At 46.5% G+C, this 27,651-nt stretch overlaps 1 protein-coding gene across 1 annotated transcript in view; it reads left to right on the plus strand.

The window, feature by feature from the left end:
* The window catches only part of dnah9 (dynein, axonemal, heavy chain 9), a 145,400-nt gene extending 121,413 nt beyond the window's left edge, over positions 1–23,987 (plus strand). Inside the window, exon 76 of the mRNA XM_064950630.1 lies at positions 23,324–23,987. Within this exon, the coding sequence (XP_064806702.1) occupies positions 23,324–23,551 (228 nt within the window). The 3' untranslated portion in view covers positions 23,552–23,987. The remainder of the gene's footprint in view (positions 1–23,323) is intronic.
* Positions 23,988–27,651: the final 3,664 nt, after the last annotated feature.

A 27,651-nucleotide genomic window follows, 5' to 3' on the forward strand; every position in this document is an offset into this window, starting at 1 on the left:
TTATCCCCTATGCCCCCACCCGCCCCCACCACTTATCCCTATGCACCCACCGCCCCCCACTACTTATCCCCTATGCCCCCACCCGCCCCCACCACTTATCCCCTATGCACCCACCCGCCCCTGCCACTTATCCCCTAAGCCCCAACCCTCACCCTGCCACTTATCCCCTAAGCCCCAACCCTCACCCTGACACTTTTCCCCTAAGCCCCAACCCTCACCCGGCCACTTATCCCCTAAGCCCCAACCCTCACCCTGCCACTTATCCCCTAAGCCCCAACCCTCACCCTGCCACTTATCCCCTAAGCCCCAACCCTCACCCGGCCACTTATCCCCTAAGCCCCAACCCTCACCCTGCCACTTATCCCCTAAGCCCCAACCCTCACCCTGCCACTTATCCCCTAAGCCCCAACCCTCACCCTACCACTTATCCCCTAAGCCCCAACCCTCACCCTGCCACTTATCCCCTAAGCCCCAACCCTCACCCTGCCACTTATCCCCTATGCCCCAACCCTCACCCTGCCACTTATCCCCTAAGCCCCAACCCTCACCCTGCCACTTATCCCCTATGCCCCAACCCTCACCCTGCCACTTATCCCCTAAGCCCCAACCCTCACCCTGCCACTTATCCCCTAAGCCCCAACCCTCACCCTGCCACTTATCCCCTAAGCCCCAACCCTCACCCTGCCACTTATCCCCTAAGCCCCAACCCTCACCCTACCACTTATCCCCTAAGCCCCAACCCTCACCCTGCCACTTATACCCTAAGCCCCAACCCTCACCCTGCCACTTATCCCCTATGCCCCAACCCTCACCCTGCCACTTATCCCCTAAGCCCCAACCCACACCCTGCCACTTATCCCCAAAGCCCCCACCCTCACCCTGCCACTTATCCCCAAAGCCCCCACCCTCACCCTGCCACTTATCCCCAAAGCCCCAACCCACACCCTGCCACTTATCCCCTAAGCCCCCACCCTCACCCTGCCACTTATCCCCTAAGCCCCAACCCTCACAATGCCACTTATCCCCTAAGCCCCAACCCTCACCCTGCCACTTATCCCCTAAGCCCCAACCCTCACCCTGCCACTTATCCCCTAAGCCCCAACCCTCACCCTGCCACTTATCCCCTAAGCCCCAACCCTCACCCTGCCACTTATCCCCTAAGCCCCAACCCTCACCCTGCCACTTATCCCCTAAGCCCCAACCCTCACCCTGTCACTTATCCCCTAAGCCCCCACCCTCACCCTGCCACTTATCCCCTAAGCCCCCACCCTCACCCTGCCACGTATCCCCTAAGCCCCAACCCTCACCCTGCCACTTCTCCCCTAAGCCCCAACCCTCACCCTGCCACTTATCCCCTAAGGCCCCACCCTCACCCTGCCACTTATCCCCTAAGCCCCAACCCTCACCCTGCCACTTATCCCCTAAGCCCCAACCCTCACCCTGCCACTTATCCCCTAAGCCCCAACCCTCACCCTGCCACTTATCCCCTAAGCCCCAACCCTCACCCTGCCACTTATCCCCTAAGCCCCACCCTCACCCTGCCACTTATCCCCTAAGCCCCAACCCTCACCCTGCCACTTATCCCCTAAGCCCCAACCCTCACCCTGCCACTTATCCCCTAAGCCCCCACCCTCACCCTGCCACTTATCCCCTAAGCCCCAACCCTCACCCTGCCACTTATCCCCTAAGCCCCAACCCTCACCCTGCCACTTATCCCCTAAGCCCCAACCCTCACCCTGCCACTTATCCCCTAAGCCCCCACCCTCAGCCTGCCACTTATCCCCTAAGCCCCAACCCTCACCCTGCCACTTATCCCCTAAGCCCCAACCCTCACCCTGCCACTTATCCCCTAAGCCCCCACCCTCACCCTGCCACTTATCCCCTAAGCCCCAACCCTCACCCTGCCACTTATCCCCTAAGCCCCACCCTCACCCTGCCACTTATCCCCTAAGCCCCCACCCTCACCCTGCCACTTATCCCCAAAGCCCCAACCCTCACCCTGCCACTTATCCCCTAAGCCCCCACCCTCACCCTGCCACTTATCCCCTAAGCCCCAACCCTCACCCTGCCACTTATCCCCAACGCCCCAACCCTCACCCTGCCACTTATCCCCTAAGCCCCAACCCTCACCCTGCCACTTATCCCCTAAGCCCCAACCCTCACCCTGCCACTTATCCCCTAAGCCCCACCCTCACCCTGCCACTTATCCCCTAAGCCCCAACCCTCACCCTGCCACTTATCCCCTAAGCCCCAACCCTCACCCTGCCACTTATCCCCTAAGCCCCAACCCTCACCCTGCCACTTATCCCCTAAGCCCCAACCCTCACCCTGCCACTTATCCCCTAAGCCCCAACCCTCACCCTGCCACTTATCCCCTAAGCCCCCACCCTCACCCTGCCACTTATCCCCAAAGCCCCCACCCTCACCCTGCCACTTATCCCCTAAGCCCCAACCCTCACCCTGCCACTTATCCCCTAAGCCCCAACCCTCACCCTGCCACTTATCCCCAAAGCCCCCACCCTCACCCTGCCACTTATCCCCTAAGCCCCCACCCTCACCCTGCCACTTATCCCCTAAGCCCCAACCCTCACCCTGCCACTTATCCCCTAAGCCCCAACCCTCACCCTGCCACTTATCCCCTAAGCCCCCACCCTCACCCTGCCACTTATCCCCTAAGCCCCACCCTCACCCTGCCACTTATCCCCTAAGCCCCAACCCTCACCCTGCCACTTATCCCCTAAGCCCCAACCCTCACCCTGCCACTTATCCCCTAAGCCCCAACCCTCACCCTGCCACTTATCCCCTAAGCCCCACCCCTCACCCTGCCACTTATCCCCTAAGCCCCAACCCTCACCCTGCCACTTATCCCCTAAGCCCCAACCCTCACCCTGCCACTTATCCCCTAAGCCCCAACCCTCACCCTGCCACTTATCCCCTAAGCCCCAACCCTCACCCGGCCACTTATCCCCTAAGCCCCAACCCTCACCCTGCCACTTATCCCCTAAGCCCCAACCCTCACCCTGCCACTTATCCCCTAAGCCCCAACCCTCACCCTGCCACTTATCCCCTAAGCCCCAACCCTCACTCTGCCACTTATCCCCTAAGCCCCAACCCTCACCCTGCCACTTATCCCCTAAGCCCCAACCCACACCCTGCCACTTATCCCCTAAGCCCCAACCCTCACCCTGCCACTTATCCCCTAAGCCCCAACCCTCACCCTGCCACTTATCCCCTAAGCCCCAACCCTCACCCTGCCACTTATCCCCTAAGCCCCAACCCTCACCCTGCCACTTATCCCCTAAGCCCCAACCCTCACCCTGCCACTTGTTGTTGGTTAGTTTGCAGTGGCTGCAGCAGGTGTCAGCCATCTCTTTGAAAATAAGTTATGTGTGAAAATTTGTTGCATTTAAAGTGGAACTGACAGCATTTCAGCAACATGAAATCTTATTCAAATCTGTTCATATACACCCCCCATGGGGGTTGTCAAGTAACTACTGAGATATGGTCATTTTCACATTTTCATAAATTATTAGAATGTTTGGGAATTACATATACTAAGGCATTTGTGAAAATTTGTTAGCAAAATAGAGTGGGAAAGCAGCCTTGTGTTTGGACAATAATAGACACTGCAGTAAATAAAAACAGCTGTCTTGTCCAGGACCGGTCGACACAGACCCATGCGCTATAGCCAGTCAGAGCTACAGTAGGCCTTTATGCAAACAAGCCATTTGTCACACGGCCCTGCCATCATTCACTTTGAACTGGACTGTGTGTTTACAGGCAGTAGGGCCTGCCATCATTCACTTTGAACTGGACTGTGTGTGAACAGGAAGTAGGACCTGCCATCATTCACTTTGAACTGAACTGTGTGTTTACAGGCAGTTGCAACAGCACAACTTTAGATCTCATTCGCCAAAACTAACAAAATACACCGGAATAGATTTCTGCAAATATGTAAACACCTCGGGGGTCCTCTTACATTTGGTCAAACAACCATGAAAAGGTAGTCTCTCTCTCCCTCAGTTATGCACATCATGAACAACAAGATCAACAACTAATTCTAGCCAGAGCAAGATGAGCTCAAATCTAATGAAGGAACATTAGATAAACCCTCTCAAACTTTTTCATCTATTTGACCGTCAAAATTGCAATAATAAACCATGGGGAAATGTAGCCTCCTCGTCCTTCTGCAGCTTGTCTGCCAATGCATGCTCGTCCCAACCAAGGACCCAAGCTCACTGGCTAAAGTTGGCTAGCTTGCTAGCTAGCTACTTCCAGAAACACATGAGAGAACCCTCACTGTGACCATTTTACTCACCATAGCAGAGCTGGTTAGGCTGGTTAAGTTCCAGACACAAATGAGAGAACCCTCACTCTGACCATTTTACTCACCATAGCAGTGCTGGTTAGGCTGTTTAACTTCCAGACACAAATGAGAGAACCCTCACTCTGACCATTTTACTCACCATAGCAGAGCTGGTTAGGCTGTTTAACTTCCAGACACAAATGAGAGAACCCTCACTCTGACTATTTTTACTCACCATATCAGAGCTGGTTAGGCTGTTTAACTTCCAGACACAAATGAGAGAACCCTCACTCTGACTATTTTTACTCACCATATCAGAGCTGGTTAGGCTGTTTAACTTCCAGACACAAATGAGAGAACCCTCACTCTGACCATTTTTACTCACCATATCAGAACTGGTTAGGCTGTTTACATGTTATCTGGAGCATTTTTTACTATACCTTTTTTTGTCTACGTTTACTGACACCAGTCGTATTCAGCAGGTGTTGCGTGTTCCTAAATTCATCAGTTGTTCTGCACTCTGGCACACTCATATGAGAGTGCTCTGAAATCGGAGTAGATAGCCAGAGTGAATTTGCGAACTCAAGAAATATGCTAACTGGATAACTGTCGATAAAGTTATTGGTAGCTGTGTATAGGTACGCTAGCCAATTAGCCATGACTGACTTGTGATCATTGCCCTTGCTTGTTTGATTGTATTGACATTCCCAGCCCTAGTTACATTCGTCAATTTTTGTCCAGAATATTGAGTCGTTGAAACTGAAACAATGAATCCCAAATGGAGGCAGCAAACAATGTACCAGGCCAGCTGGGATTTACAACCTGATAGCAAATATGTTTTGGAACTACCAAGAAATGTATTGGGGAATTATATTAATGCATTGAACTGCATCCATCTATTCTGCCAACAATGCCTTAGTGTACGTCGTGGAACGTTGAGTCTAATATAACCTATTTTTAAAACCTCTTATGGAGTTGATTTTGTAGCATAAACAGTGAATTAGATATTTTTAACTGACATTATGATTGTCTGTTTGTTTCATATCTGGAAAGGAGTTAAAACTCAGTCAGATCCACTTTAAACATTAGGTGACTGGATACTTTGTGTGTCAAACATGAAATGTGTTTTTTTTGTTGCAATGGGAAGTAATCGTTGTACATTTTGATTGGAAAATGATTAATGGTTGTGTTTTTCTATTCTTATGATTGGGACCTACTGGCTTATTGTGTCCAGGTGAATGGACTGCTTATTCTTTAACATCATGCTGTGTGTGAATGCTGTCTTTCCATTGACCCTATGCAGTGGTATAGTGGTTCCTGGAGAAGGGGGTATACTCAAATGTTGCCAAAAAGTTCCCAAATGGCTCCGCCAGGCGAAGGAAAGGCACCCTGGGTGAAAAGTCTCATGTTTTCCTGTTTTTTTAATGAATTCCCCTATAGATTTTTCAGATATTCACTCTCAATCACTTTTTTTTATAGAGCATCGTATTTAAGTCCACAACAATGCTTAAACCACATCATTCTGACAGGCCCACCAGTGGGTGGGCTTCTGTCCTCCCAGGCCCATCCATGTCTACGCCCCTGATGCAAACAGGGCATGATGACAATTGCACATCACAAATAGCCTACTAAACAACACTTCAGACTAAACTTTTTCAGTACCTGGTTTGCATACCCATTGTTGTCTTAGTTAGCATTTACTGGTAGATATCATAAGTTGAAATGTCTTTCTTACCCTACCGACTACCGATGTCATTCTTCTGTGAGCTGCTCCATGCTGCACACTCTTGCTGCCTGCGGATGATGTTCCTCTGAAACTAGGCTATGTGTGCTGCGGGCATGTGAACATATTTTACGTGCTTTGCGTTTGTGTAAGCCGCTGATTGTGTAGGTATGACTTCTCTATTGTAGTACCTAATTGGTAAGTAGTATACCTCCACTACACTACTTTGATACGAATCAATAGGGATTAAGAAGTGATTATACGCAATGCCCACTGAATAAAAGTGTGTACACAGTTTATACCTACAAATAGCCTCCACTACACCACTGGCCCTTGATTTATTTAAGAAAAAGTGCACTCCTACATGAGTATACAAGTATTGCGGTTGCTGTCCTTTCAGAGTCATGAATCTGGTACACACTGAAGACCTATAGGTTCACCACTGTACTAACCTGTGACACACTGAAGGTCTATAGGTTCACCACTGTACTAACCTGTTACTCACTGAAGGTCCTATAGGTTCTCCACTGTACTAACCTGTCACTCACTGAAGGTCTATAGTTTCACCACTGTACTAACCTGTCACACACTGAAGGTCCTATAGGTTCACCACTGTACTAACCTGTCACTCACTGAAGGTCCTATAGGTTCACCACTGTACTAACCTGTCACACACTGAAGACCTATAGGTTCACCACTGTACTAACCTGTCACACACTGAAGGTCTTTAGGTTCACCACTGTACTAACCTGTCACACACTGAAGGCATATAGGTTCACCACTGTACTAACCTGTCACTCACTGAAGACCTATAGGTTCACCACTGTACTAACCTGTCACACACTGAAGACCTATAGGTTCACCACTGTACTAACCTGTCACACACTGATGGCCTATAGGTTCACCACTGTACTAACCTGTCACACACTGAAGGCCTATAGGTTCACCACTGTACTAACCTGTCACACACTGAAGACCTATAGGTTCACCACTGTACTAACCTGTCACACACTGAAGGCCTATAGGTTCACCACTGTACTAACCTGTCACACACTGAAGACCTATAGGTTCACCACTGTACTAACCTGTCACACACAGAAGGTCTATAGGTTCACCACTGTACTAACCTCTCATTCACTGAAGACCTATAGGTTCACCACTGTACTAACCTGTCACACACTGAAGGCCTATAGGTTCACCACTGTACTAACCTGTCACACACTGAAGGTCCTATAGGTTCACACACTGAAGGTCCTATAGGTTCACACACTGAAGGTCCTATAGGTTCACACACTGAAGGTCCTATAGGTTCACACACTGAAGGTCCTATAGGTTCACACACTGAAGGTCCTATAGGTTCACACACTGAAGGCCTATAGGTTCACCACTGTACTAACCTGTCACACACTGAAGACCTATAGGTTCACCACTGTACTAACCTGTCACACACTGAAGACCTATAGTTTCACCACTGTACTAACCTGTCACACACTGAAGACCTATAGGTTCACCACTGTACTAACCTGTCACACACTGACGGCCTATAGGTTCACCACTGTACTAACCTGTCACACACTGAAGACCTATAGGTTCACCACTGTACTAACCTGTTACTCACTGAAGGTCCTATAGGTTCTCCACTGTACTAACCTGTCACTCACTGAAGGTCTATAGTTTCACCACTGTACTAACCTGTCACACACTGAAGGTCCTATAGGTTCACCACTGTACTAACCTGTCACTCACTGAAGGTCCTATAGGTTCACCACTGTACTAACCTGTCACACACTGAAGACCTATAAGTTCACCACTGTACTAACCTGTCACACACTGAAGGTCTTTAGGTTCACCACTGTACTAACCTGTCACACACTGAAGACCTATAGGTTCACCACTGTACTAACCTGTCACACACTGAAGACCTATAGGTTCACCACTGTACTAACCTGTCACACACTGATGGCCTATAGGTTCACCACTGTACTAACCTGTCACACACTGAAGGCCTATAGGTTCACCACTGTACTAACCTGTCACACACTGAAGGTCTTTAGGTTCACCACTGTACTAACCTGTCACACACTGAAGGCCTATAGGTTCACCACTGTACTAACCTGTCACACACTGAAGACCTATAGGTTCACCACTGTACTAACCTGTCACACACTGAAGGCCTATAGGTTCACACACTGTACTAACCTGTCACACACTGAAGGTCCTATAGGTTCACCACTGTACTAACCTGTCACACACTGAAGGTCCTATAGGTTCACCACTGTACTAACCTGTCACACACTGAAGACCTATAGGTTCACCACTGTACTAACCTGTCACACACAGAAGGTCTATAGGTTCACCACTGTACTAACCTCTCATTCACTGAAGACCTATAGGTTCACCACTGTACTAACCTGTCACACACTGAAGGTCCTATAGGTTCACACACTGAAGGTCCTATAGGTTCACACACTGAAGGTCCTATAGGTTCACACACTGAAGGTCCTATAGGTTCACACACTGAAGGTCCTATAGGTTCACACACTGAAGGTCCTATAGGTTCACACACTGAAGGTCCTATAGGTTCACACACTGAAGGTCCTATAGGTTCACACACTGAAGGCCTATAGGTTCACCACTGTACTAACCTGTCACACACTGACGGCCTATAGGTTCACCACTGTACTAACCTGTCACACACTGAAGACCTATAGGTTCACCACTGTACTAAACTGTCACACACTGAAGGCCTATAGGTTCACCACTGTACTAACCTGTCACACTGAAGGCCTATAGGTTCACCACTGTACTAACCTGTCACACACTGAAGGCCTATAGGTTCACCACTGTACTAACCTGTCACACTGAAGACCTATAGGTTCACCACTGTACTAACCTGTCACCCACTGAAGGTCCTATAGGTTCACCACTGTACTAACCTGTCACACACTGAAGGTCTTTAGGTTCACCACTGTACTAACCTGTCACACACTGAAGGCCTATAGGTTCACCACTGTACTAACCTGTCACTCACTGAAGATCTATAGGTTCACCACTGTACTAACCTGTCACACACTGAAGAACTATAGGTTCACCACTGTACTAACCTGTCACTCACTGAAGACCTATAGGTTCACCACTGTACTAACCTGTCACACACTGAAGACCTATAGGTTCACCACTGTACTAACCTGTCACACACTGACGGCCTATAGGTTCACCACTGTACTAACCTGTCACACACTGAAGGCCTATAGGTTCACCACTGTACTAACCTGTCATACACTGAAGGTCTTTAGGTTCACCACTGTACTAACCTGTCACACACTGAAGGCCTATAGGTTCACCACTATACTAACCTGTCACACACTGAAGACCTATAGGTTCACCACTGTACTAACCTGTCACACACTGAAGGCCTATAGGTTCACCACTGTACTAACCTGTCACACACTGAAGGCCTATAGGTTCACCACTGTACTAACCTGTCACACACTGAAGACCTATAGGTTCACCACTGTACTAACCTGTCACACACAAAAGGTCTATAGGTTCACCACTGTACTAACCTCTCACTCACTGAAGACCTATAGGTTCACCACTGTACTAACCTGTCACACACTGAAGGCCTATAGGTTCACCACTGTACTAACCTATCACACACTGAAGGTCCTATAGGTTCACACACTGAAGGTCCTATAGGTTCACACACTGAAGGTCCTATAGGTTCACACACTTAAGGCCTATAGGTTCACCACTGTACTAACCTGGCACACACTGAAGGCATATAGGTTCACCACTGGCACACACTGAAGACCTATAGGTTCACCACTGTACTAACCTGTCACACACTGAAGGTCCTATAAGTTCACCACTGTACTAACCTGTCACACACTGAAGGTCATATAGGTTCACCACTGTACTAACCTGTCACACACTGAAGACCTATAGGTTCACCACTGTACTAACCTGTCACACACTGAAGACCTACAGGTTCACCACTGTACTAACCTGTCACACACTGAAGGTCTTTAGGTTCACCACTGTACTAACCTGTCACACACTGAAGACCTATAGGTTCACCACTGTACTAACCTGTCACACATTGAAGACCTATAGGTTCACCACTGTACTAACCTGTCACACACTGAAGGTCTTTAGGTTCACCACTGTACTAACCTGTCACACACTGACGGCCTATAGGTTCACCACTGTACTAACCTGTCACACACTGAAGACCTATAGGTTCACCACTGTACTAACCTGTCACACACTGAAGGTCTTTAGGTTCACCACTGTACTAACCTGTCACACACTGAAGACCTATAGGTTCACCACTGTACTAACCTGTCACATACTGAAGACCTATAGGTTCACCACTGTACTAACCTGTCACACTGAATGTCTATAGGTTCACCACTGTACTAACCTTTCACACACTGAAGACCTATAGGTTCACCACTGTACTAACCTGTCACACACTGAAGACCTATAGGTTCACCACTGTACTAACCTGTCACACTGAAGGTCTATAGGTTCACCACTGTACTAACCTGTCACACACTGAAGACCTATAGGTTCACCTCTGTACTAACCTGTCACATACTGAAGACCTATAGGTTCACCACTGTACTAACCTGTCACACTGAATGTCTATAGGTTCACAACTGTACTAACCTGTCACATACTGAAGACCTATAGGTTCACCACTGTACTAACCTGTCACACACTGAAGACCTATAGGTTCACCACTGTACTAACCTGTCACACTGAAGGTCTATAGGTTCACACACTGTACTAACCTGTCACACACTGAAGGTCATATAAGTTTACCACTGTACTAACCTGTCACACACTGAAGGTCATATAAGTTTACCACTGTACTAACCTGTCACACACTGAAGACCCATAGGTTCACCACTGTACTAACCTGTCACACACTGAAGACCTATAGGTTCACCACTGTACTAACCTGTCACATACTGAAGACCTATAGGTTCACCACTGTACTAACCTGTCACACTGAATGTCTATAGGTTCACCACTGTACTAACCTGTCACACTGAATGTCTATAGGTTCACCACTGTACTAACCTGTCACACACTGAAGGCCTATAGGTTCACCACTGTACTAACCTGTCACACACTGAATGCCTATAGGTTCACCACTGTACTAACCTGTCACACACTGACGGCCTATAGGTTCACCACTGTACTAACCTGTCACACACTGAAGACCTATAGGTTCACCACTGTACTAACCTTTCACACACTGACGGCCTATAGGTTCACCACTGTACTAACCTGTCACACTGAAGACCTATAGGTTCACCACTGTACTAACCTGTCACCCACTGAAGGTCCTATAGGTTCACCACTGTACTAACCTGTCACACACTGAAGGTCTTTAGGTTCACCACTGTACTAACCTGTCACACACTGAAGGCCTATAGGTCCACCACTGTACTAACCTGTCACTCACTGAAGACCTATAGGTTCACCACTGTACTAACCTGTCACACACTGAAGGCCTATAGGTTCACCACTGTACTAACCTGTCACACACTGAAGACCTATAGGTTCACCACTGTACTAACCTGTCACACACTGAAGGCCTATAGGTTCACCACTGTACTAACCTGTCACACACTGAAGGCCTATAGGTTCACCACTGTACTAACCTGTCACACACTGAATACCTATAGGTTCACCACTGTACTAACCTGTCACACACTGACGGCCTATAGGTTCACCACTGTACTAACCTGTCACACACTGAAGGCCTATAGGTTCACCACTGTACTAACCTGTCACACACTGAAGACCCATAGGTTCACCACTGTACTAACCTGTCACACACTGAAGACCTATAGGTTCACCACTGTACTAACCTGTCACATACTGAAGACCTATAGGTTCACCACTGTACTAACCTGTCACACTGAATGTCTATAGGTTCACCACTGTACTAACCTGTCACACACTGAAGGCCTATAGGTTCACCACTGTACTAACCTGTCACACACTGAAGACCTATAGGTTCACCACTGTACTAACCTGTCACACACTGAAGGCCTATAGGTTCACCACTGTACTAACCTGTCACACACTGAAGGCCTATAGGTTCACCACTGTACTAACCTGTCACACACTGAAGACCCATAGGTTCACCACTGTACTAACCTGTCACACACTGAAGGCCTATAGGTTCACCACTGTACAAACCTGTCACACACTGAAGGCCTATAGGTTCACCACTGTACTAACCTGTCACACACTGACGGCCTATAGGTTCACCACTGTACTAACCTGTCACACACTGAAGGCCTATAGGTTCACCACTGTACAAACCTGTCACACACTGAAGGCCTATAGGTTCACCACTGTACTAACCTTTCACACACTGACGGCCTATAGGTTCACCACTGTACTAACCTGTCACACACTGAAGACCCATAGGTTCACCACTGTACTAACCTGTCACACACTGAAGGCCTATAGGTTCACCACTGTACAAACCTGTCACACACTGAAGGCCTATAGGTTCACCACTGTACTAACCTGTCACACACTGACGGCCTATAGGTTCACCACTGTACTAACCTGTCACACACTGAAGGCCTATAGGTTCACCACTGTACAAACCTGTCACACACTGAAGGCCTATAGGTTCACCACTGTACTAACCTTTCACACACTGACGGCCTATAGGTTCACCACTGTACTAACCTGTCACACTGAAGACCTATAGGTTCACCACTGTACTAACCTGTCACCCACTGAAGGTCCTATAGGTTCACACACTGAAGGTCCTATAGGTTCACACACTGAAGGTCCTATAGGTTCACACACTGAAGGTCCTATAGGTTCACACACTGAAGGCCTATAGGTTCACCACTGTACTAACCTGGCACACACTGAAGACCTATAGGTTCACCACTGGCACACACTGAAGACCTATAGGTTCACCACTGTACTAACCTGTCACACACTGAAGGTCCTATAAGTTCACCACTGTACTAACCTGTCACACACTGAAGGTCATATAGGTTCACCACTGTACTAACCTGTCACACACTGAAGACCTATAGGTTCACCACTGTACTAACCTGTCACATATTGAAGACCTATAGGTTCACCACTGTACTAACCTGTCACACACTGAAGGTCTTTAGGTTCACCACTGTACTAACCTGTCACACACTGAATGTCTATAGGTTCACCACTGTACTAACCTGTCACACACTGAAGACCTATAGGTTCACCACTGTACTAACCTGTCACACATTGAAGACCTATAGGTTCACCACTGTACTAACCTGTCACACACTGAAGGTCTTTAGGTTCACCACTGTACTAACCTGTCACACACTGACGGCCTATAGGTTCACCACTGTACTAACCTGTCACACACTGAAGACCTATAGGTTCACCACTGTACTAACCTGTCACACACTGAAGGTCTTTAGGTTCACCACTGTACTAACCTGTCACACACTGAAGACCTATAGGTTCACCACTGTACTAACCTGTCACACACTGAATGTCTTTAGGTTCACCACTGTACTAACCTGTCACACACTGAAGACCTATAAGTTCACCACTGTACTAACCTGTCACACACTGAAGGTCTTTAGGTTCACCACTGTACTAACCTGTCTCACACTGACGGCCTATAGGTTCACCACTGTACTAACCTGTCACATACTGAAGACCTATAGGTTCACCACTGTACTAACCTGTCACACTGAATGTCTATAGGTTCACCACTGTACTAACCTTTCACACACTGAAGACCTATAGGTTCACCACTGTACTAACCTGTCACACACTGAAGGCCTATAGGTTCACCACTGTACTAACCTGTCACACACTGAAGACCTATAGGTTCACCACTGTACTAACCTGTCACACACTGAAGGCCTATAGGTTCACCACTGTACTAACCTGTCACACACTGAAGGCCTATAGGTTCACCACTGTACTAACCTGTCACACACTGAAGACCCATAGGTTCACCACTGTACTAACCTGTCACACACTGAAGGCCTATAGGTTCACCACTGTACTAACCTGTCACACACTGAAGGCCTATAGGTTCACCACTGTACTAACCTGTCACACACTGACGGCCTATAGGTTCACCACTGTACTAACCTGTCACACACTGAAGACCTATAGGTTCACCACTGTACTAACCTTTCACACACTGACGGCCTATAGGTTCACCACTGTACTAACCTGTCACACTGAAGACCTATAGGTTCACCACTGTACTAACCTGTCACCCACTGAAGGTCCTATAGGTTCACACACTGAAGGTCCTATAGGTTCACACACTGAAGGTCCTATAGGTTCACACACTGAAGGTCCTATAGGTTCACACACTGAAGGCCTATAGGTTCACCACTGTACTAACCTGTCACATACTGAAGACCTATAGGTTCACCACTGTACTAACCTGTCACACTGAATGTCTATAGGTTCACAACTGTACTAACCTGTCACATACTGAAGACCTATAGGTTCACCACTGTACTAACCTGTCACACACTGAAGACCTATAGGTTCACCACTGTACTAACCTGTCACACTGAAGGTCTATAGGTTCACACGCTGTACTAACCTGTCACACACTGAAGGTCATATAAGTTTACCACTGTACTAACCTGTCACACACTGAAGGTCATATAAGTTTACCACTGTACTAACCTGTCACACACTGAATACCCATAGATTCACCACTGTACTAACCTGTCACACACTGAAGACCTATAGGTTCACCACTGTACTAACCTGTCACATACTGAAGACCTATAGGTTCACCACTGTACTAACCTGTCACACTGAATGTCTATAGGTTCACCACTGTACTAACCTGTCACACTGAATGTCTATAGGTTCACCACTGTACTAACCTGTCACACACTGAAGGCCTATAGGTTCACCACTGTACTAACCTGTCACACACTGAAGGCCTATAGGTGCACCACTGTACTAACCTGTCACACACTGAAGGCCTATAGGTTCACCACTGTACTAACCTGTCACACACTGAAGACCTAAAAGTTCACCACTGTACTAACCTGTCACACACTGACGGCCTATAGGTTCACCACTGTACTAACCTGTCACACTGAAGACCTATAGGTTCACCACTGTACTAACCTGTCACCCACTGAAGGTCCTATAGGTTCACCACTGTACTAACCTGTCACACACTGAAGGTCTTTAGGTTCACCACTGTACTAACCTGTCACACACTGAAGGCCTATAGGTTCACCACTGTACTAACCTGTCACACACTGAAGGCCTATAGGTTCACCACTGTACTAACCTGTCACACACTGAAGACCTATAGGTTCACCACTGTACTAACCTGTCACACACTGACGGCCTATAGGTTCACCACTGTACTAACCTGTCACACACTGAAGGCCTTATAGGTTCACCACTGTACTAACCTGTCACACACTGAAGACCCATAGGTTCACCACTGTACTAACCTGTCACACACTGAAGACCTATAGGTTCACCACTGTACTAACCTGTCACATACTGAAGACCTATAGGTTCACCACTGTACTAACCTGTCACACTGAATGTCTATAGGTTCACCACTGTACTAACCTGTCACACACTGAAGGCCTATAGGTTCACCACTGTACTAACCTGTCACACACTGAAGACCTATAGGTTCACCACTGTACTAACCTGTCACACACTGACGGCCTATAGGTTCACCACTGTACTAACCTGTCACACACTGAAGGCCTATAGGTTCACCACTGTACTAACCTGTCACACACTGAAGACCCATAGGTTCACCACTGTACTAACCTGTCACACACTGAAGGCCTATAGGTTCACCACTGTACTAACCTGTCACACACTGAAGGCCTATAGGTTCACCACTGTACTAACCTGTCACACACTGACGGCCTATAGGTTCACCACTGTACTAACCTGTCACACACTGAAGACCTATAGGTTCACCACTGTACTAACCTTTCACACACTGACGGCCTATAGGTTCACCACTGTACTAACCTGTCACACTGAAGACCTATAGGTTCACCACTGTACTAACCTGTCACCCACTGAAGGTCCTATAGGTTCACCACTGTACTAACCTGTCACACACTGAAGGTCTTTAGGTTCACCACTGTACTAACCTGTCACACACTGAAGGCCTATAGGTTCACCACTGTACTAACCTGTCACTCACTGAAGACCTATAGGTTCACCACTGTACTAACCTGTCACACACTGAAGGCCTATAGGTTCACCACTGTACTAACCTGTCATACACTGAAGGTCTTTAGGTTCACCACTGTACTAACCTGTCACACACTGAAGGCCTATAGGTTCACCACTGTACTAACCTGTCACACACTGAAGACCTATAGGTTCACCACTGTACTAACCTGTCACACACTGAAGGCCTATAGGTTCACCACTGTACTAACCTGTCACACACTGAAGGCCTATAGGTTCACCACTGTACTAACCTGTCACACACTGAAGACCTATAGGTTCACCACTGTACTAACCTGTCACACACAAAAGGTCTATAGGTTCACCACTGTACTAACCTGTCACACACAAAAGGTCTATAGGTTCACCACTGTACTAACCTCTCACTCACTGAAGACCTATAGGTTCACCACTGTACTAACCTGTCACACACTGAAGGCCTATAGGTTCACCACTGTACTAACCTATCACACACTGAAGGTCCTATAGGTTCACACATTGAAGGTCCTATAGGTTCACACACTGAAGGTCCTATAGGTTCACACACTGAAGGCCTTTAGGTTCACCACTGTACTAACCTGGCACACACTGAAGACCTATAGGTTCACCACTGGCACACACTGAAGACCTATAGGTTCACCACTGGCACACACTGAAGATCTATAGGTTCACCACTGTACTAACCTGTCACACACTGAAGGTCCTATAAGTTCACCACTGTACTAACCTGTCGCACACTGAAGACCTATAGGTTCACCACTGTACTAACCTGTCACACACTGAAGACCTATAGGTTCACCACTGTACTAACCTGGCACACACTGAAGACCTATAGTTTCACCACTGTACTAACCTGTCACACACTGAAGGTCTTTAGGTTCACCACTGTACTAACCTGTCACACACTGAAGGCCTATAGGTTCACCACTGTACTAACCTGTCACTCACTGAAGACCTATAGGTTCACCACTGTACTAACCTGTCACACACTGAAGGCCTATAGGTTCACCACTGTACTAACCTGTCACACACTGAAGACCTATAGGTTCACCACTGTACTAACCTGTCACACACTGAAGGCCTATAGGTTCACCACTGTACTAACCTGTCACACACTGAAGGCCTATAGGTTCACCACTGTACTAACCTGTCACACACTGAAGACCTATAGGTTCACCACTGTACTAACCTGTCACACACTGACGGCCTATAGGTTCACCACTGTACTAACCTGTCACACACTGAAGGCCTTATAGGTTCACCACTGTACTAACCTGTCACACACTGAAGACCCATAGGTTCACCACTGTACTAACCTGTCACACACTGAAGACCTATAGGTTCACCACTGTACTAACCTGTCACATACTGAAGACCTATAGGTTCACCACTGTACTAACCTGTCACACTGAATGTCTATAGGTTCACCACTGTACTAACCTGTCACACACTGAAGGCCTATAGGCTCACCACTGTACTAACCTGTCACACACTGAAGACCTATAGGTTCACCACTGTACTAACCTGTCACACACTGACGGCCTATAGGTTCACCACTGTACTAACCTGTCACACACTGAAGGCCTATAGGTTCACCACTGTACTAACCTGTCACACACTGAAGACCCATAGGTTCACCACTGTACTAACCTGTCACACACTGAAGGCCTATAGGTTCACCACTGTACTAACCTGTCACACACTGAAGGCCTATAGGTTCACCACTGTACTAACCTGTCACACACTGACGGCCTATAGGTTCACCACTGTACTAACCTGTCACACACTGAAGACCTATAGGTTCACCACTGTACTAACCTTTCACACACTGACGGCCTATAGGTTCACCACTGTACTAACCTGTCACACTGAAGACCTATAGGTTCACCACTGTACTAACCTGTCACCCACTGAAGGTCCTATAGGTTCACCACTGTACTAACCTGTCACACACTGAAGGTCTTTAGGTTCACCACTGTACTAACCTGTCACACACTGAAGGCCTATAGGTTCACCACTGTACTAACCTGTCACTCACTGAAGACCTATAGGTTCACCACTGTACTAACCTGTCACACACTGAAGGCCTATAGGTTCACCACTGTACTAACCTGTCATACACTGAAGGTCTTTAGGTTCACCACTGTACTAACCTGTCACACACTGAAGGCCTATAGGTTCACCACTGTACTAACCTGTCACACACTGAAGACCTATAGGTTCACCACTGTACTAACCTGTCACACACTGAAGGCCTATAGGTTCACCACTGTACTAACCTGTCACACACTGAAGGCCTATAGGTTCACCACTGTACTAACCTGTCACACACTGAAGACCTATAGGTTCACCACTGTACTAACCTGTCACACACAAAAGGTCTATAGGTTCACCACTGTACTAACCTGTCACACACAAAAGGTCTATAGGTTCACCACTGTACTAACCTCTCACTCACTGAAGACCTATAGGTTCACCACTGTACTAACCTGTCACACACTGAAGGCCTATAGGTTCACCACTGTACTAACCTATCACACACTGAAGGTCCTATAGGTTCACACATTGAAGGTCCTATAGGTTCACACACTGAAGGTCCTATAGGTTCACACACTGAAGGCCTTTAGGTTCACCACTGTACTAACCTGGCACACACTGAAGACCTATAGGTTCACCACTGGCACACACTGAAGACCTATAGGTTCACCACTGGCACACAATGAAGACCTATAGGTTCACCACTGTACTAACCTGTCACACACTGAAGGTCCTATAAGTTCACCACTGTACTAACCTGTCGCACACTGAAGACCTATAGGTTCACCACTGTACTAACCTGTCACACACTGAAGACCTATAGGTTCACCACTGTACTAACCTGGCACACACTGAAGACCTATAGTTTCACCACTGGCACACACTGAAGACCTATAGGTTCACCATTGTACCAACCTGTCACACACTGAAGACCTATAGGTTCACCACTGTACTAACCTGTCACACACTGAAGACCTATAGGTTCACTACTGTACTAACCTGTCACACTGAAGGTCTATAGGTTCACCACTGTACTAACCTGTCACACACTGAAGACCTATAGGTTCACCACTGTACTAACCTGTCACATACTGAAGACCTATAGGTTCACCACTGTACTAACCTGTCACACACTGAAGACCTATAGGTTCACCACTGTTCTAACCTGTCACACTGAATGTCTATAGGTTCACCACTGTACTAACCTGTCACACACTGAAGGCCTATAGGTTCACCACTGTACTAACCTGTCACACACTGAAGGCCTATAGGTTCATCACTGTACTAACCTTTCACACACTGAAGGCCTATAGGTTCATCACTGTACCAACCTGTCACACACTGAAGACCTATAGGTTCACCACTGTACTAACCTGTCACACACTGAAGACCTATAGGTTCACCACTGTACTAACCTGTCACATACTGAAGACCTATAGGTTCACCACTGTACTAACCTGTCACACACTGAAGACCTATAGGTTCACCACTGTACTAACCTGTCACACTGAAGGTCTATAGGTTCACACACTGTACTAACCTGTCACACACTGAAGGTCCTATAAGTTCACCACTGTACTAACCTGTCACACACTGAAGGTCATATAAGTTTACCACTGTACTAACCTGTCACACACTGAAGACCCATAGGTTCACCACTGTACTAACCTGTCACACACTGAAGGCCTATAGGTTCACCACTGTACTAACCTGTCACACTGAAGACCTATAGGTTCACCACTGTACTAACCTGTCTTACACTGAAGGCCTATAGGTTCACCACTGTACTAACCTGTCACACTGAAGTCCTATAGGTTCACCACTGTACTAACCTGTCACACACTGAAGGTCCTATAGGTTCCTTCACCACTGTACTAACCTGTCACACACTGAAGGTCTTTAGGTTCACCACTGTACTAACCTGTCACACACTGAAGGCCTATAGGTTCACCACTGTAATAACCTGTCACACACTGAAGGTCCTATAGGTTAACACACTGAAGGTCCTATAGGTTAACACACTGAAGGTCCTATAGGTTAACACACTGAAGGTCCTATAGGTTCACACACTGAAGGTCCTATAGGTTCACACACTGAAGGTCCTATAGGTTAACACACTGAAGGTCCTATAGGTTCACACACTGAAGGTCCTATAGGTTCACACACTGAAGGTCCTATAGGTTCACACACTGAAGGTCCTATAGGTTCACACACTGAAGGTCCTATAGGTTCACACACTGGAGGTCCTATAGGTTCACACACTGAAGGTCCTATAGGTTCACACACTGAAGGACCTATAGGTTCACACACTGAAGGTCCTATAGGTTCACACACTGAAGGTCCTATAGGTTAACACACTGAAGGTCCTATAGGTTCACACACTGAAGGTCCTATAGGTTCACACACTGAAGGTCCTATAGGTTCATACACTGAAGGTCCTATAGGTTCACACACTGAAGGTCCTATAGGTTCATACACTGAAGGTCCTATAGGTTCACACACTGAAGGTCCTATAGGTTCACCACTGCACAAACATGACTATAATAGATATAAAGGCTTTAAGATACTGTATTCATGTTTCAAGAAAGGAGTGTATATATTTGGCTTGGCGAAGCGGTTTTAGGGCTGACTAAATGGAAGCTGATAATGAGTTTTTTTACTTCGCTGGTCTCGGGAAGAAATTATGAGTCCTCACTGTCCGAGATCGAGTCAAGACCTGGTACAAATGTATTCGACACCGAGACAAGACCGAGACATTCAATATGTGGTCTCGAGACCGTATTACTACAACACTGGAAAATAGGTTTATATATTTTGTTTGTATGTACAGCACATGGCCAAAAGTATGTGGACACCCTTTCCAATTAGTGTATTCAGCTATTTCAGCCACACCCGTTGCTGACCAGTGTATACAATTGAGCACACAGCCATGCAATCTCCATAGATAAACATTGGCAGTAGAATGGCCTTACAGAAGAGCTCAGTCACTTTTAACGTGGCACCGTCATAGGATGCCACCTTTCCAACAAGTCAGTTTGTAATATTTCTGCCCTGCTAAAGCTGCCCCGGTTAACTGTAAGTGCTCTTTTTGTGAAGTGGAAACGTCTAGGAGCAACAGCGGCTCAGCCGCTAAGTAGTAGGCCACACAAGCTCACTGAACGAAACCGCCGAGTGCTGAAGCGCATAGCGCATAAAAATTGTCTGTCCTCGGGTGCAACACCCATTACCGAGTCCCAAACTGCCTCTGGAAGCAATGTCAGCACAAGAACTGCTCGCCCAGAGCTTCATGAAATGGGTTTCCATGGCCGAGCAGCCACACACAAGCCTAAGATCCCCATGCGCAATGCCATGTGTCGACTGGTATAAAGCTCTTCGCCATTGGACCCTGGAGCAGTGGAAACACGTTCTCTGGAGTAATGAATCAGGAGGAATAATGGTCTGGGCTGTTTTTCATGGTTCGGGCTAGGCCCCTTAGTGTCAGTGAAGGGAAATCTTAACCATACAGCATACAGTGACATTCTAAACGATTCTGTGCTTCCAACTTTGTGGCAACAGTTTGGGGAAGGCCCTTTCCTGTTTCAGCAGGACAATGCTCTGTGTACAAAGTGAGGTCTATACATACATTTCTTGGGGGGATTGGTGTGGAAGAACTTGACTGCCCTGCACACAGCCCTGACCTCAACAACATCAAACAGCTTTGGGATGAATTGGAACCCCGACTGCGAGCCAGGCCTAATCGGCTAACATCAGTGCCCGACCTCACTAATGCTCTAGTGGCTGCATGGAAGCAAGTCCACGAAGCAATTTTCAAACATCTAGTGGAAAACCTTCCCAGAAAAGTGGAGGCTGTTACAGCAGCAAAGGGGGGACCAACTTGTGGTTTGTCCTTACCTTGATTTTCGAAGGAGGTGTACGACGAGCAGGTGTCCACATACTTTTGGCCATGTAGTTTAAGTATTGGGCTTTATAGATTGTTTATATGTATGTGTTGGGCTTTACAGTTATGCACCTGAGCTCAATTTCGAGTCTGAATACTTATGTAAATAAGTATTTTTATTTTTAATACATTTGCAAACATTTTTAAAAACCTGTTTTTGCTTTGTCATTTGTCATTGTGTGTAGATTGCTAAAAATGCCAAGGTCATATTTGTCCATATTCTGTTCCAGTTAAAGGGTTGTTCAGATTCACTTAGATCTGTGGAAGTACAGTAGCTTATTAATAAGATACACTATAGCCAGTTTTGTCTTTGCAACAAATAAATATCTATTCTCTCCTAATGGTGACGGTTGCTGTTATCTTTTTATATTTCTATCAACCCGATACACCTTCAAGAAGATGATTGTCATGAATTTCAATGAGATGGGGCGGCGTCTTTTACGACCCTCATTATTCCTATTTACCTAAATACACATAAAGCTATCAATGTTTAAAAGAATGCAACAAAAAAATGTACCGACTGCTAATGCAAGTAGGGCTGTAATTCAGACGGACGTCATAAAGTGGCTTTGTCTCTTCGTCCTCCAAGCTTCTCCTCCAAAGTCATTAGGATTTACATTTGTTTCCTAGCTTCGTGGTGGAACTTCTGTCTCCTGGACACTAAGTGGAGAGAGGATTAATTAGTGAGATGGACCGCTCTGTTTCCTGTTTGAGCGTGTTTGGAAAGTCTGCTCTGAAAGGCAGGAGAAGACAGGATAACTTCAGACTTATAGTGACTTTCACACACTGTTCAAGGGTACCCCAAATATTGAGCCCCTAAATTGTCCTTCTGCCAACTCAGTTAGATTAATTTAATTACATTTGCTGTATTGTTTAAGAATGATTTAATTCAGTTTGACCAAATACAACCTTCAGGAAATAAAATTGCTTTAGTTATATGGTAATACTTCATTTTCACATTATTCCTGTTGTTTGTCTTAAGGGCACCTACACTGAAGAAAAGTGTATAGTTGAGATACTTTTTTCTCAAAGACCATGTCATTGTCCTCTCTCCCTCTCCCACCAGGCTGGTATGATGGTGGATGCCCGTCTGAAGGAACTGACCCCCACCATGCCTGTCATCTTCATCAGAGCCATCCCTGTGGACAAGCAGGAGGTGCGTAACATCTACCAGTGTCCTGTCTACAAGACCAGACAGAGAGGACCCACCTACGTATGGACCTTCAACCTCAAGACCAAAGAGAACCCTTCCAAGTGGACCCTAGCTGGGGTGGCCCTGCTACTGCAGATCTAAATGCAGGTTTTATCTTGTTTTTGTAGATCCAAAGTTCTAAACATACTGTGACGTTTCGGTCAGAGACCTTCATCAGACATAATCTTGCCAGCCAACTTCAGAATGGGGTCGATTTGACTGACCTTTTACTTTGCGCATAAACATGAACCTAGCTAACTGTACAGCACACAGTCTTTTAATAGTTACTAGTTGAGTTCTAGATTGATCTCACTTGTCGAAAGGAGAAAATGTTCCTGTCAAAATGAGAAACGAAGTGAGAAGGTTCAAAAGAAAGATTTATTCTGTCTTAAAGAGAAGAGAAACCCTACACCAAATAGATTTGTCCTGTAATACTTAAATCAGTATAATCTAAAAATCATCTACTCTGGAGATCTCAAATAGTAGTTTCTTCTTTTTTTAAACACCAATTTTGTAGAATAAAGACTTTTATACTGAACCATCCAAGAGTGCAGTCAGGTGATTTGCGTTCACTGCGTTGCTCCTCTTTCCCCTCCATTTTCTCTCATCTACAGTCATTCTCTCTAACTTTTTCAAAGCAGTCTTCTCCACCAGCCACCTCCTTCCTAAATAACCTTCCCAGCTCTAAAGCTCATTCTGCAGTCTCACATATACTGTATACCCATCCATTGCACCCAGACATGTGCAGACTGCACACATACACACGCACTCACACGGACACCATAAAAGGATCAAGAGGAGGGATTCATTTTATGGTGGTGGTGTATAAGTTATGATGCCTCAGCTATCTCTATTTCGCTCTCTTTCTCTCTCATCAGCTCCGTCTCCCTGGTGTCTCCTTTATCCAGTTATTGGAGGGCCTTAACAAAGCACCATGAGACAGAGAGGCATGAGGAGGAGGGATGGAAAGAGGGAGGGAAATGAAGAAAGCAATAATGCAATGGGAGGCAATCTATGTAGAACTTGCAAATTACACCTTCAGGTAGTGTTATGAAAATAGATTGTGCCTTTGCCTATGTGGCGCATACCGGTATACACAGTACAGATGATGCATGGGACTCAGGAGAAATTATTACCCTCTTATAAGCTTAGAAGAAATAATTCAAAGTGCTTTTGAAGTGCTGCATTTTTGTTGACTCTTTCTATTCTATGAGCTCTTTGGACCAAAGAGAAAGTTAGCACTTATCTGCCTTCAAACAATACTGTTGTGTCTCGTGGGTTTCATAACCACACCTTTATAAAAATGCAATAATGATGAGACAGGAATCAGTTCAACCATTTATCTGGAACGTGCTAGGTCTAGAACACATACAACACCATCATGCTTTGCGGCACACCCCCAATACACCACACCTTCTTCCCTTCGACTTAAATTGTAACCATTATGAACAACAGTCCTGAAAAGTTGACCGTGAGCCCCCAGGTGAAAACAGAGTGTAACAGTTCTGGATGACTCACGACTGGCGTTTCTGTCAATGTAGCTTTACTCAGCAGTAACTGATCTATGTGGCTTTTCCAGATGACATCCTTTCTGAGGTTTGTGTAGGTTGAAGCTTGTGCGTTGCTCTCTCTTCATTAGTAGCTATACAGACGAACCCTTGGTTGTTGCGTGAGGTGTGTTTCTGTAGGATAGCAGGAAGCTATTCGAGCGTTGGTGCAGTGTTCCTTCCTAAGACGCTTTTAAGGCCTGTTTCATGGTCTGTACGAATTAACCTCTCCGCCAGCCCATTGGTTGATGGATGTGACGGGTGGATCTGATGTGCTATACGCTTTTCACCTGTAGGAACGTGGCCAATACTTGGGACAGCTGCGGTCCGTTGTTGCAAACAAGTTGGAGTGGCAATCCGAACCTACTAAACACTTCTCCAAGCTTCTCGATGGTCTTCTCAGCAGTAGTAGACCTCATGATGGCAACCTCTGGCCACTACCTATCAGTATCCACAACCACAAGAAACATTCTGTCTTCGAATGGACCTGCGAAGTCTACATTCATGCATTGCCACACCTCTAGCCAGTCTATTTGATCACCTACCAGAGTGGCCTACCATTAAAAACAATGGAGAAAAATGTCTCGCCTACTCCCACTCCCCCTCTCCAGCGCTTGATGCTTGACATTGCCGGTCTACTAACCAACCACCGGTCCTGGCACCATCATTATGCACACCTGCTCCCATCATTACACACACCTGGACCTCATCATCACCTTGATTACTCTGCCTTTACTTAGCCCTCAGTAGCCTCAGTCATCAGGCAGTTTTTGGTTTTGTCACGTTCAGTACGCTTAACGTTCTACTGATTAGTTCATCTGCCTTTTATTATTATTAAACTCACCTTCTGCACCTGCACCCTGACTCCCAGCGTATACGAAGCAAAACATGCATCTCATAACATGGAAATGGCTGTTCTATCATTCAGCCTACAGTATCAGCCAATGTGTGATGTTCAATGTAGGCCTACATTCCATGAGACTTTTGAAAAAAAACATGCCAGGCTTAATATTAACCTGTTTATCCACTTGTCCTTCAGACAAGGAGGTGACTGAAAATGTGTTGTTTGATGCAACAACAAAAAAAGTTTACAAAATAACATTTATTATTCCCATACCATTATTACAGAGAATCAGACAAATTATGCTACTCTCTGCCTATTGGCTACTTGGCTTATTCAAGACCATCTCAAAATACAACACTGCCCCTTTAAGACATAAAAAAACTCTTAACCTGACTCTCTTTTCAAAGATGGTTTGAAATGCACACATCTTGTAGAAAACAACCACCTTAATTACTCTCCCTTTATTTAGCCCTCAGTAGCATCAGTCATTAATTGTTTCGGTACATTACATTGAAAGTGGCTAATATTGCATTGATTTGATCACAATTTCAACAGTAGAGCGAAAAATTGATAGTGTTAACTAATCTTGTGCTTCTATGCCGGGCTGATATTTCTTGTACGCAGCAGTCCGAGGGGAGCTGTGTGCCCGAGCACGCGCTCAGCTTAGAGGAAACATTGGTTCCATGTATAACCCTCTGACATGGGACACAACTGCTCCAACACCATATGGATTAGAATCACAAGCTAGTTGGCTGGGCAATGCAGCTTTGAATTGTGTCAGTGCCGCAGATTTCAGTATTGTTTCCTTGGTTTTCATGAATGATTCTTAGCATTGTTCTGTCCATTTCCATGTTTTGTCCTGACAAAGAAACTGATGCAGTGGCTTCAGCTTCATTGCCGAGCTTGGGATAAAGCATCGGTAGCAATTCAGTAACTCCAGGAAGATATATGCTGATGTTGTCTTGGACATTCTAACGTTCTGAGGAGCTGGGATTTTCAAGATAGACTTGTCATTGGACGGGGCCTTGTGGAGGCCCGTAGCAGCGATGACGGGTATGAGGCATTCAACCAATGATTGGAAGAATGCACATTTGTCCTGACAAACTCGCAGCCTGTAGTCCTACAATCTCTGTAAGGTCACATTCAAGTTCTCTAGATGGTCCTCTTCGTCCTTTCCAGTAACACGGATGTCATCCAGGTAGCGTTATGCTCCTGGCAATCCACTCAAGATCGGGTCCATTGTCCTCTGGAACAGAGGTGGCGCACTTGTGATTCCAAATAGTAGACGACAGTACTTGAAGAGCCCGGTGTGTGTCACGATGGTCAGCAGCGCCTTTAACTTTTCATCTACTCGATTTTGAGGAACTTTTGACCCCCAGCTACACCCTTGAAAAGGTTGTCAATGTGTGGTAGCGGATACTGCTCAGCGGACAACACAGGGTTAACTGCGACTTTAAAGTCTCCACATATCCTGATTCCCTCCTTAAGGACTGATACAATGGGTGTTGCATATTCACTCATGCTGACTGGCTCCAGTACTTTGTTCTTGACTAACGCGCCCTCGACTTTTGGTCTGATAGCTATGGGTTGTGCTTTCAGAAACTTTGGGATCTTGTCTGGCTTAATGCTAAGCTTCACTGTAATGTCTTTCATGCAACCCAGCTCTCCATTAAAGACTCCTCCATGTTTTTTTAAGACGGCGGGTAAGATATGTGTCTCCATGTATTATTGTAGACACTAATGGCCAGTCCAGTGTGATTGTCTTCACCCACGAATGTCCCGGTAGGGATGGATAGTCTCCTTTCACGAAG

The sequence above is a fragment of the Oncorhynchus masou genome, chromosome 31, assembly GCF_036934945.1.
Source record: "Oncorhynchus masou masou isolate Uvic2021 chromosome 31, UVic_Omas_1.1, whole genome shotgun sequence".
NCBI lineage: Eukaryota > Metazoa > Chordata > Actinopteri > Salmoniformes > Salmonidae > Oncorhynchus > Oncorhynchus masou.